This window comes from Oncorhynchus tshawytscha, linkage group LG20, assembly GCF_018296145.1.
Source record: "Oncorhynchus tshawytscha isolate Ot180627B linkage group LG20, Otsh_v2.0, whole genome shotgun sequence".
Classification (NCBI taxonomy): Eukaryota; Metazoa; Chordata; class Actinopteri; order Salmoniformes; family Salmonidae; genus Oncorhynchus; species Oncorhynchus tshawytscha.
Window position 1 is genome coordinate 27,480,500 of NC_056448.1, and position 12,802 is coordinate 27,493,301.

General features: G+C 42.6%; 1 protein-coding gene across 7 annotated transcripts in view; it reads right to left on the reverse strand.

Moving 5' to 3' along the window:
* Positions 1 to 927: 927 nt before the first annotated feature.
* tnca (tenascin Ca) overlaps positions 928 to 12,802 on the reverse strand; it is a 41,122-nt gene continuing 29,247 nt past the window's right edge. For 3 of the 7 annotated variants that reach the window (XM_024382094.2, XM_024382096.2, XM_024382095.2), the window contains 16 exons: positions 10,658 to 10,930; positions 10,102 to 10,374; positions 9,597 to 9,869; positions 8,801 to 9,106; positions 7,123 to 7,395; positions 5,868 to 5,990; positions 5,349 to 5,492; positions 4,868 to 4,987; positions 4,543 to 4,686; positions 3,792 to 3,922; positions 3,541 to 3,673; positions 3,244 to 3,395; positions 2,989 to 3,085; positions 2,652 to 2,813; positions 2,287 to 2,450; positions 928 to 2,072 (listed from right to left, as the gene is read on the reverse strand). In XM_024382094.2, the coding sequence (XP_024237862.1) occupies positions 1,962 to 2,072; positions 2,287 to 2,450; positions 2,652 to 2,813; positions 2,989 to 3,085; positions 3,244 to 3,395; positions 3,541 to 3,673; positions 3,792 to 3,922; positions 4,543 to 4,686; positions 4,868 to 4,987; positions 5,349 to 5,492; positions 5,868 to 5,990; positions 7,123 to 7,395; positions 8,801 to 9,106; positions 9,597 to 9,869; positions 10,102 to 10,374; positions 10,658 to 10,930 (2,879 nt within the window). In that variant the 3' untranslated portion in view covers positions 928 to 1,961. The remainder of the gene's footprint in view (positions 2,073 to 2,286; positions 2,451 to 2,651; positions 2,814 to 2,988; positions 3,086 to 3,243; positions 3,396 to 3,540; positions 3,674 to 3,791; positions 3,923 to 4,542; positions 4,687 to 4,867; positions 4,988 to 5,348; positions 5,493 to 5,867; positions 5,991 to 7,122; positions 7,396 to 8,800; positions 9,107 to 9,596; positions 9,870 to 10,101; positions 10,375 to 10,657; positions 10,931 to 12,802) is intronic. The other 4 variants (XM_024382097.2, XM_024382099.2, XM_024382098.2 and 1 more) reach the window with 2 other exon arrangements.

Genomic DNA, 12,802 nt, shown 5'->3' on the forward strand with positions numbered 1-12,802 from the left:
ATTTCATCCAGGCCTAGTTATGAAATATTATTGTTCTGTATTACTGTTAGGTAATATTATCATCCAATCATGGCATTACTGAAAGGGAATGCTTGCCTGTGTGCTGGATGTTAGTTTGTGTGCTACATGTACATGGTATATGATGAATGCTCACAATATCAACCAGGGACTTTTCAGTAAACACAGCCTTATAGTCTTTGCAACTATTTCACACCATGTTTTTCTTCACCTACATTACTGTCATAAATTGATACCTGCGTCAGATGTATTTTTTCTATTCTGTATGGGTCAACATGAAAGTCACCGGGCTGCCGTTATGTGGTTTTTCAAATTAAGTCATGGGCCTTTAAGCCTTTAACATGAGGAGATAGGGATACATGAGTGATTCTTCTGACTTGACCTGTAGAACCACATGATCCCAGACCAGGCTGACTCCCCTATCTATCTATCTGCTATCTATCTGCTGCTCTACATTCTTCCCTGCTTTCACATGTCCCCCTTACCAAAATATCAATATTTGATATTATCACTCTGTAGGTACATGACACCACAGCATATTTAATCCTTTTGATTTGAGCTTACTTTTTTATTGTTTACCCTAGATTACAAAAAGACAACATTAAAGAGCCACTTTTACAGAAGTAGTCTAGTAAGTTGATGTGTATTATTGTTTGTTGAATACTTTTGCTATTTTAGGCTTATTTTATAATGAGTATTTCTGTTTTTGAATTTGGCGCTCTCCTATTTCACTGGATGTTGGCCAGGTGGGACGCTAGTGTCCCACATACCCTAGTGAGGTTAATATGCTCTCAATCTGTGTGATGCATACTGATGAGTACTTTTCTCATGGTTAAGGCATGAACACATGAACACTCAACACTGCCATCTGCTGTTGAAGGGAAACTATTAAGTAAAGAAACAGATATGTTTGACATTGGCAGCAAGAAAAATGCTGACACCTTTTAACAAAGTATATTTTATTGTATTGAGGGTTTCATATAGACATCTGTTTTTTATTCAGTTGAAAAAAAATGTCAGACATAATTTAAACCTGTATTCAATGATGTCAGTGGTTAAAATCACTACCATAATCTTCTCAAGAATAGTTTTCCTGCTTTGTTGTATTTGTGGACATACTGTTAATGAATTCCAATAGGTTTAAATAATATAAAATGATATTTGAAATATCAATCACTCAATATGAAACAAATGATACCCAGTTTAGTCAGTCCTGCCCTCAGGTCTGTACAAGGAAACAATTTTTTTGTATTTTTTTCATTCATCCCCCTTTGATCCAGTCCCAAAATGTTTTGCAGGTCAGCAGGCAAGGTTCCAAGACATTGGACTTTCAAGAGGCAAAGTGTCATTTGTCACATTATCATAATGATGCGTTTGGCATCATACGATGTGTTTTACATCATTATGCTGATGTGACAAGTGACACTTTGCTTCTTGAAAGTCCAGTATCTTGAAAACGTATCTGCTGACGTTTTTGAGTGGAATTTTCCTTTAACCTCGATAGCTTTATTTCCCCGTCCCTCAACGTCTGGGAAGACTGAGGGATGTGGCATAAAGACACGTTATTATTTCCATGTGCCTAGTTGAAAAGCTTAACGGTGCTCATACAGTTTTTTGAATCGACTGCCAGAAAGAGAACGTAACAGTGTGGGAGAATAGAACATGAGAGTGAAACTTACAGGAGGACTCTTTTTACCCTCACCATAAAAATAAGTGTAACCGAAATCTCCATTCATTGTTTCACATTTCATAATAAAACTGCCTTATTCTTAATTAGCATATTCAAATATCTTTGGACATAATATAAGGAGCCATATTTGGCTTGAGCATTCTCCAATGAACGCAAACAATAAAACAAATCAAACACACAAAAGTGCCTATTCTGACCATTCCAAACCCTCCACCACATATCTTCACAATATAACCATGTACAGGTATTAAGTCTATGATCTTTTCCGTCGGCTTTCAACGTTTCTGAAGTTGACGGGTCTAATCTTCATCTCGACGAACTGGATTGAATGCTCGTGTCCCTTCCAATGGAACCAGTTGATACCCTGAAAAAAAGTATACTTTTTTAACATGTTTACATTTTACACACCGCAGTATTTCAAAATATGTGTGCATGTGTAATAAATAATACATGTAATAATCTTGTTTCATACTCTGACAAGAATATAATATACGCACACGTACAAACACACACATACACACACACACTTTGTGATAGCAGAAAGGAAGTCAATACATTGTAGGCCACACTTTTTGTACCTTGCTGTGACTATTGTCACCATATTTTCCCATGAGGTTGACACGATGGCAGTTCTTGTACCAGAAGGCACCCTTATAGGACAGTGCACAGTTGGTTACTGCAATGTCGTTGTCATTGTCGTACGTGGAGAAGGGCCGACCATGGTGATAGGTCATAGAGTCACCTAGGAAACAAGAAAAACACATTGACTGGTGAGAAGAAATATGGATAGTTCAATCACAGTTATATTGTGTCTTTTATTGTAACTTTTTTTTACTGTAAAGTGTATTGGTATATTTCAATGGAATTTTAATCAAGTTAGATCTGACTAGATTTTCTATGCAGGAGCACTAATAAACACAGCTATTATTATAATTGTCCTTACCTGCTGTGCCGCTATATCTTCCTAAGTATATCTTGTAGCGGCTACGTGGCTCTGCGATGGTGAACTTGTCATACTGAGCGTAGGCCGACTTCCCGTTGTCCCTCAGGTCCACACGCAGCTCGTACTGGCCTGATGCCGTCATCTTGTGGAGGTTGGCCAGACCTGAAACGACAGGAAATGACATCACAGTGCCATTCCTGTTTCCTATGGCTCAATTGGTTGGAGCATGGTGATGCAACCCCATGATTGTGGTTTGACTTCCGCATTGGCCACAATTACTGAATAAAGGGAGAAAATAAAATACAAATAAAGGAAGGGTGGAGAGATGTGGACTCACCAAACCAGAATTCATCATTCATGTCCCCAAAGCCACCGGTGTAATTCTTCCAGTTCCTGAAGAACTCCAGATTTCCATTCTGGCGCCTCAGGAACACCTGTAAAGAGAGTTGACAGAACCTGTCATATACAAGCCCTGATGTCAGTGGTTTGGCTTCAGTGTTATCACAAACATGTAAAGGTCAATCCAATCAAACCTGGAGTTTAAACTTTGTGTGTGTGCGTGTGTGTGTACGCGCGTGTGTGTGTTCTTCACCATCCATCCTCCTCCGTCCGTGGTCATGTCACAGTAGACCTGGATGGGCTGGCTCTCGTCCCCTCCCAGGTAGATGTTGTAGGTGCCAGAGATCGTGTCTCCATTCAGCAGAGCCTGCGAGCAGTCCTTAGGGTATCTGTATAATCCTCCAACTACACACACACACACACACACACACACGCACACACACACACACATCAAGAACAGTGCACTACATAGGAAATAGAGCATCACTTGAGATCTGCCCATTGTAAAGCTGTGAGGGGAAGGAGGTGGTGTGTGTAGCAGTCTACTTACTGGTGGTGAAGACATTGGTGACGTGGCGGCTCCGCTGGGCTCCAGCGATGGCCTGTAGCCTGACGCTGTACTCTGAAGAGCCACTCAACTCACTCATGCTGTACGATGTGGCTGTAGGGCTCAGGACAACTTCCTGTATTCAAATCAAATCAATCTTTATTCATAATGTAAAGCACTTTGGAAAATGTAGCTGTAAAATAGCCATTGATGATCGATAGTGGGGGCCAGTGTGTGAACTCATAAACCCGTACCCGGACTGTGCCGTCGGGTGAGGTGAAGGTGAGGATGTATCCGGTGATGGCGGCACGCGGAGGCTTCCAGGTGAGAGTGGCACCGTCTGTCTGGACATTAGTGGCCGCCAGGTCACGAGGAGAATCCACATCTACAGACACAAAGAGGAAAGTGGAAGGATCACATGTTAAACATGTTAAATAATTATATCACAGGTCCTCCCGGGTGGCGCAGTGGTTAAGGGCGCTGTACTGCAGCGCCAGCTGTGCCACCAGAGACTCTGGGTTCGTGCTCTGTCGCAACCGGCCCCGACCAGGAGGTCCGTGGGGTTGGCCGGTAGGGATATCCTTGACTCATCGCGCACCAGTGATTCCTGTGGCGGTCCGGGCGCAGTGCACGCTAACCAAGGTTGCCAGGTGCACTGTGTTTCCTCCGACACATTGGTGCGGCTGGCTTCCGGGTTGGATGCGCGCTGTGTTAAGAAGCAGTGCGGCTTGGTTGGGTTGTGTATCGGAGGACGCATGACCTTCAACCTTCGTCTCTCCCGAGGCCGTACCACGAAATTGGGGAGAAAAAGGGGTCAAATTCAACAACAAAAAAACAAAAAAATAAATAATAATAATGATATCACAGATGTCTTAATATTGAATTCATGAACAATACAATACTGCACTTCATTGAATTTATGAACAATAAAATATTACACAGTTTGATTGTTGTTTGAAAATCAGACCCAATGCTCCTATATGAAGCATCTGATTGGAGAGCTACCCGTTGTGAATTCAGTGGTGATGGTGCCACTCTTCTGTGCCTCCCTCATGGCGTACACCCCTACTGTGTAGTGTGTGGCAGGGACCAGGGAGCCCATCTCAAACTCCACCGTGTTCCCAGAAACGTGCTCCATCACTGGGGACACTGCAGACAGCAGAGGAAAGAGACAATATCACCACCCGGTTACCACCACCAACAGTCCTATTGTGCTGTGTCTCTTTGGCTAGTGATGAGGGATACCATTGATACAAATACATCATGTACATAAATACATGTCAGCTCCTGGCAATCTGTGCCTTGGGCCTCTTGTGAAACACACACAAACCTGAATCTGCGCTGTAGGTGATGACGTAGCCATCGACAGTGGCCTGAGCTGGTTGCCATAGCAGCAGGGCGGTCGTGTCAGTGACGTTGACAGCAGAAAGAGCTTGAGGCCTGTCCAGAGCTAAGGAGGAGGAAAATACACAGCTTTGTTACACACATAGGCCTGTAGCCACAACAGCTTCAGAAAACTAACACCTGTACAGACAATATTATGACCTGCAAACAACCCAATGCAATGATGTCATACTTTTTCCTGGAATAATTGACTGGGGTGGACAGAGTAGAGGAGGACCATATGTGCTGTTGAGTATGAATGTGTGAAGCTAATGATTTATGAAATGCTCATAATGTCTATGCATGACACAGAGACTTCTGTCTATCCTCCTCATAGCACTGTGACTTGAATGCAAACGTATTATATAATTTCATGTATTTCGTAAAAGGTTACATGTGTAAATGTATGCTAAAGAGTAGTCGGACACCTGTGGTGATGTTCTCTGTCCCCGGGTCACTCTCCTCCAGGCCCTTCCCAGCAAAGATGGTGACCTGATAGGTCACTCCTGGCAACATGTTAGGCAACATGGCCTGGGTCTCAGTCCCATCTGCTAGCACTGTCATTGGGCTGCCTGTTGATGAGAGAAAATATTGCATTTATGCTACTTTACGTTCTTCTATCCTGAAGTAAATAAATGTTGAATGGTGCTGTTAAATCGTACTGCTAAATCCACTTTAAGGAACTGGTTTCCTTTCCTTCCCTGGTAGCAGCTGCAGATATTCACAGTTCTACACTAGTGTAAATTATTGTGTGAAGAAACCGTGTGATTACTCTATATTCCACTAGAGAGAGTGCTTTGTCCAATTTGAAAAATACTGGAGGAGAGGAAATTCCTCCCCCCATGCCACAGGAAGAGGCCTGAAAGTACTATATAAACGCAGTCCAATATCCTTATTATAATGGGTAGACTTTACTGCCACTATAAGATATGAGGCTATTAACTCACCTCCTTGGAGAGGCACATAGATGATGCGGTAGTTATCCACTCTGGCACGAGGCATGATCCAGTGTACTATGGCCGAGGACTCAGTCACTTCAGAGAAGCGGATGCCTCTTGGAGCGCCCAGGCCTGGCACAGCGATGGGGTCAGGGTTAAAAAGGCAAGCAAAAAATGAGAAAAGTTAGATTGATCTGTTTTGAGTTTGATTTTTGATCAGGAATCGATTTTACTGAGGTCAGTTTATTCAATGGAATAGGCCTATTGCCCTATGGTGTGTCAATATACACACTGACAAATCAGAAAGGCACATAAACACACACAAAATTCCAGTGAGAAAACATATTTGCTGAAAACCAACAAAGGCCCACCACAATCACCCCAGCCAGAGTAAGATTGAAACCCACTGCAATCTACAGACCAACAGGGTGCATCAGTATCACACTTCCCAAAATGCTAAAAAAAAAAGTGTGCTCTTTAGGGAGCACATTTCAATGCATGAACCAAACCATTAAACTTTTGTCAAACATGCTACAAAAAAATGTAACCAGTTTAGTAACCACAATTTAACCAGTTTAGTGGCCAGTAAAATGTATAGGCTATGAAAATTGGTCTATAATGGGCATCAGAACACATGGACTTTGAGCTGCATTTAAATCCAAGCACAATCTAATGCAAAAACATGTGTCTCCATATTCCTGAAAAGGATATCATATGGGGAAAAAGAGACATGCAAAACCAATTTTTTAAATGTAACCTTTATTTAACTAGGCAAGTCAGTTAAGAACAAATTCTTATTTACAATGACGGCCTACACCAGCCAAACCCAGACAACGCTAGCCCAATTGTGCGCCACCCTATGGGACTCCCAATCCCAGCCGGTTGTGATACAGCCTGGATTAGAACCAGGGTGTCTGTAGTGACACTTCAAGCATTGAGATGCAGTGCCTTAGACCGCTGCACCCCTCAGGAGCCACTTGTTTGGTCCCTTGATGCTCACAGGCCTAGAACTATTAATACATAAAATAATTATCAGTGGCAATTTAGATATATCCCTGAAGGCATACCCCTTGGAAAAGGAAACCAGTCAAAACAAAAGGTATTATTACAAAACCCAGTCAAAACAAAGATCAGTATTGCATCTTGTAATCAAGACACCTGTTTCCAGAGAAATCAGACGAGAGATGTGAGATGCAGACCACATTGTGCTTTGGCATTTACTGATAGTTCAGATTGTCAGAAAATAGGCCCTTTATTTAAATACCTGTTCGAGCAACACCGGTAATTGGTTGGGAGCGCTGTTCCAAAGTGACACCGTACAGCTCGATTTCGTACTCGGTGCCGCCGGTGAGTCCCGTTAAAATCTTGGTTCGCTCGTCACCAAGGACGTTGACTTCTTGCGGATGCGCAAACTTTGTGGAGTCCTTAATTTTGATCACAAATCTATCAAACATGTCTTCATCTGCGGTCCAGGCCAGGCGGAAACTGTCTGAAGTGATGTCCGAGACAAACATGTGCTCCACTTCTGGCTCAGCCTCTGGTTGGAAAGAGAATTCAATTCGACGTATTTGTCGAGAAACATTCACCCAATTACTAGAAAACAAATTTAACGACGGCAACTTTCGGCGACTAGATGGAAAAGGTGAGAGAGTAGGACTCCTAGTTTTTGGTTAAATTCTCATGAACTGGCTACCACCACTCTGACATGCTTTCAAATCGTCAAGGTGCTTTGCATTCCTTTGTTATTTTATTGAGAAATAGACACGTTCATGGTTGTGGAGACATTTATTGACGTCAATTAGCAAGTCAACATCCACAATTACTATTCTCCGTGATTGTTGCATCAAGCCAAGGATTTGGCCAAAACAATCCATCCACACCGCATGCATCCTCAATGCCAGCCCTGCATTCAGTGCATTCAAAGGTAAATAAGAAAACGAGTGGTTAGGTCAACTGACATTTCATGCTGAAAATGCCATGTTGATTTGTCTGTGTTTTCCTACTTATAGGCTAGGCCTACTATCCAATCAATGGTCCATAACCATCCTCAGACATTTTCAACTGGAAATAAAGACTGTTTTTTAAACGCCTTATCAGTCTAATATTTACAGGTGAAACTTAGATATTGCTTGCTTAGCCTACCTCAAACAATTCTTAGTGACAGTGATGTGTCCACTGAAAATGACATCCTTTACACCGTAACGTTCACAGTGTCACATTATGCGAAATCTGAGGGGAAAACACAGTTTAAAATATGAAAACATATTTTCATATTTTGGAGAGAGGAAAAAGCAGAGCACCACACACTTCTTCGCTGTAACAATTAAGCTTCAAACTGAAAACACAGGCAAGACCTCCATGATGCTTCAAACATGAAGAGGATGAAGAAAATATTAAGAGTAATCAGATTGCTCTGGAAAAGTAAGTGAGATGTTGGAGGAGGTAGTAGGGTTGTGTGTTGAGGCTTCCCCACCAAAGTAAAGCATTGATGGCATTAATATTTCATCCTTTCTCAGAAGATTACAGTGGAAAGGCCTACTAGTTTTTTGTGATACAGTAAAAGTACAAGTTGGGAATCAATCACCCCTTCAGTAAGTAAAGTAAACCTGTGTTTTCACTTCGACTGAATAGTGACCAATCCCTCAAGCTGTCCTAAATGACACCTCACTGTGATGGAGAAGCCTCTTTGTACAGGGCCGAATCCTAACTCCAAGTTACTTGTGTGCATCTTAGAATTTCAGCCTACAGTGTGTGTAGTGTGGCCAGAGGCATCATGCACCTTATTTTTTGAGGGGGCACTGATGACCGAATTCAATGTATTTCAATGAATTGTGAGAAAAATCATCTATATCTTGTATACCTTTTATCTACAAATTGATCAAATTGGTAGGGGGCTCATGCCCCCTCATTTTCAACAGCCATGATGCCTCTGTGGGTGGTACCTGTCACAGCCACTGTGGTCAGTGGGCGGGAGACCAGCCCAGTACTGGATACCCCAGTCAGCCTGACCTCATAGCCTATGCCAGTGATCAGGCCCCAGATGTCCAAGAAGCTCTGGTTGCCAGGGACAATGAACTCCTGAGGTTCCAGTAGCCAGCCTGAGTCTGACACCACTATGTGAAAGTGGCCGAAGCCACCAGTAGAGGGAGCCCCTTCCTGTTGTTGAGGATGATGCGCCCTCCAGGACACGCGGAAGCCGAATGGGGTGATCTCAGAAATGGTCAAGTTTTCCACTTTGGGTAATGATGCTGGAGGGAGCAGGAGTTTTTTTGGGGGGGGGGATTAGGGTCGGGTAGAGGAGGGGTAAGACGTGGTGAGAATACATATGGTAGTTGATGTGTGCAATGATTGCAAAAGTAATTGTTGTCTTCGGCGCAGTTGGCCCTTTGACTTGTAGAGCCCCAATTCAATTAGGAGAATCTAGTCATGCACATAGCCTAAATAGATTGATATCATGTTTATAAATGGGTGACAAACTCTTAATTAAAAACGGTGGTCATGTAGATAAAAGGGGGTGTTGAAACACTAAAGTAAAGATCCTCATCCAAGAATACTGTATCCATCACGCCTCTTTGTAATGTTCACTTGAACACTATTCAAAGCCTGCAAATTTGTCCCGCTTAAACCTGGGTGGGTCCCTGGAGAGTTCATGTGTAATTCTTTGGCTACTGGGACACACATTTCCACCCTGTCAGTGTTTCAACATAAGTGGTAAGATTTGAGTAAATGACATAGTACCTGTGACGGCATGGGCTAAAACGGAAGGGGTGCGGCGCCCATGAGAAATACCGTACAGTTCAATGTCATAGTCAGTGGCGTCCACTAGGCCGGTGACTGTAATGTTACGGACCTCGCCAGACGGCGTGAACTCCAGTGTATCAAACAGCTGTTCAGGGTCACCGACCCGGATGACAAAGCCATCAAAGTGACCAGCCACTGTGCCCCAGGACAGGGTGAAGTTATCGGGGCTAGATTCGGACACAGCTATTGAGCCCAACTGTGGGACTGCCTCTGGACAAAAGAGAACAGTGATTTTGAATTAGGGGAGATGAGGAGTGTGATATAAAATTTAGACGTTATCTGTTTGACAGTCTAGTACTATGGCTGAAACTATAAAGTTAGGATTATTTTCACAGTCCGGGTTTGACTACTCATGAGCTGGTTAAGAGTAATAGCTTTTGAATTCGGAATTATAATATGTTATAATGTAACATATGGAGAAAAAATACATGCGATGCAATACCTGTGGTGACTACGGCGAATAGGGGCTGTGTATTCTGTCCAGCGGAGCTAGCGTACAGTTTGATGTCGTAGGTTGTACTCCCTTTGAGGCCAGTCATAACTGTGGCGCGAGCCGCTCCAGGCAGGGTGCGGCCCATGGCCTGCGAGGGCAAAGCAGACTCTCTGACTTCTACTATAAAGTTATCAAAAGCCTTCTCCCCTCTCCTCCATGACAGTGAAAGTCTGTCTGAGGTAACGTTAGAAACAACTAGCCTGGACAAGTCAGGCTCTGCAGCTACAAAGGAGAGAAAAGTCAGCATTCATTCATTTTTTTAAGGCTGGCACACTTACTATCCTTTTGTCCCCTCAATTAACTGTTTTCCATTTAATCCAGTGTCAAAAACTTCAAGTGACCCAGATTATAATGAAGTCAATGGGTAGTCATGTGTATTTTATATAATAAGTATGTGTGCTCAAGAAAAATGATCAGAAAAGCATTGCAAACTTCAATATGGAGCAAAGTGATCATGCGCTCGTTCTGGCTTTAGAAATAAACAAAACAAACAAAATAGAAATACCTGTTGATGCAATAATACTGACGGCATGGGTTCGTGATCCCTTGACAATCCCAGTGAGGTAAGCTATATAGTCAGTGCTGGGCCTTAGCCCTGTGATGTCATGAGACATTGCATTCTGGGATATGTTATATTCCTTTGGCTCCTTCAGCCAATCTGAATCAATAATCTCCAGGACATAACCGTCAAACTCTCCCTCAGTGCCATTCCAGGAGATGGAGAAACTCTCTGACGTTAAATTAGATACATACAGATTGCCAACCACTGGCTCGCTCACTAAAGGAAGAAACAGTTATTGGATTTTTAAATAAGCTAAAATGTTAAAAGCAATATGCCTATTGCCTATGAAATCACTCGTTTGGCTGCTACATATTCAATTATCTATCTAAGGGGATGATAATAGATTGTAGATGATTTTGTTTATCAAAGATAAATGAGAATAATAAGTGCAATTTCACATGGCACTCACCTCACACCTGCCATTCTCGATAGTCTTTGAATATAATGAAAAATGAATGACATGCACATTTGAATTCTGACAATACAATGGCAAGCTTTTGGGGATGTGGTGAAGACTAAAGAAAGGTACAAATATATTGCAGTGTAACACATCAGTACTCATCATAATGTGTCACATGAATAATAATAGCATTTGTGCCATATAAAGTGTAAGTGATATCATCATTATTCCAATTTAAGCCAGGTCAGGACTAGCTCTTATTCTAAAAATAGATGTGCATGTTTTGTTCAGTGTTTGTTCAGACAAGACAGAGTAAGACACTGACATAGACACAAACAGGGAAAGTGACAGATAGCCAAAGTGCCGGAGAGAGAAAGAAAGTCAACAGGATTTGACTTGATTTGACTTGATTTGCTAGACTTGACAAGTATGCTTTTTGACAGAAGTGTACGGTGGAATTTAGTGTCAAAATGTGACGTAAGGCAGGGGTCTCCAACTCTGGTGCTGGAGAGCTACTGGGTGTGTAATGTAAGGTTTTGTTCCAGCCCAGCACTAACTCACCTGTTTCAAATAGTAAACAATTGTAGCCTGTAGTTAGTGCTGGGCTGGAACAAAAGCATGGATACTCAGTAGCTCTGCAGGACAGGAGTTGGAGAACCCTGGGCTAGAAGACAGTGGACATGTTGTTGGTGAGATAGTACATTGCCAAACCCAAGCAGGAGAGCCATTCACTTATGATGTTAATAATATGGATGGGTGATGATGTTAAAAACACTCCATGCCTTTGGAAGAGTTTGTTGACAAGGGAAAGGAAAACACTTATGTGCAAGAGACATTCACAAACAAGTTCAAATCATGCACACACATTACATTGAGTAGGACAATACGTTGCCGTTTTTGTTGCACTATAGTAGGAATAAACAATGTTTCACAAATATAATATCTAAAAGAGGAGTTAATGTTGTTACAACACACACACAGTACATAGTATTCATTGTCACAGGAGGTTGGTGGCACCTTAATTGGGGAGAAACAGGCTCATGGTAATGACTGGAGCAGTATCAAATACATCAAACACATGGTTTCCAGGTGTTTGATGCCATTTCATTTGCTCCTTTCCAGCCAGCTGTTCTCCCCTCAGCAGCCTCCATTGTTCATTGTATACTATTAGGCCTACATTTCCAGTCTCTCTCGTACTGAAATCAATACATAGGCCTCTAATGTCACTCAGCCGTTCTGGCCACTCAGTTAAAGCATGACTCCAACAGGCAAACAAGCTATAGGTTAATTACTCAGTCTGTGAGAATGGGGGGGTTGATGGAATGATGGCGAATGGACACTGTTTAATGTGGATGGGGGGGAGGAGGTGTTGTTTGGTTTTCTTTTGCAATCATTGCAGCACATCAAAACTCACCACGATGCATGTAATGGCAGGGGGAGGGCTTCATGCACTCAGGAATGTGAGGAGGGGGCGAGACAGGGTGAGGTTGGTCACTTGCGGGCAGCTTGCTTGTTTCAGTTATAAGGTAAGGGTTTGTGTGGGTGATGCCCAGCACCCTGCCCTGTGGTGAAAGACTGACACAGTGGCTGGAGGGTAAGAATGACACATGGCATGGTGTTGTTAGAATGAAACATTGTCATTGGTATAAAAGGCTAAATTGAAGGGTTACATCAGTGATCTTGCTTGC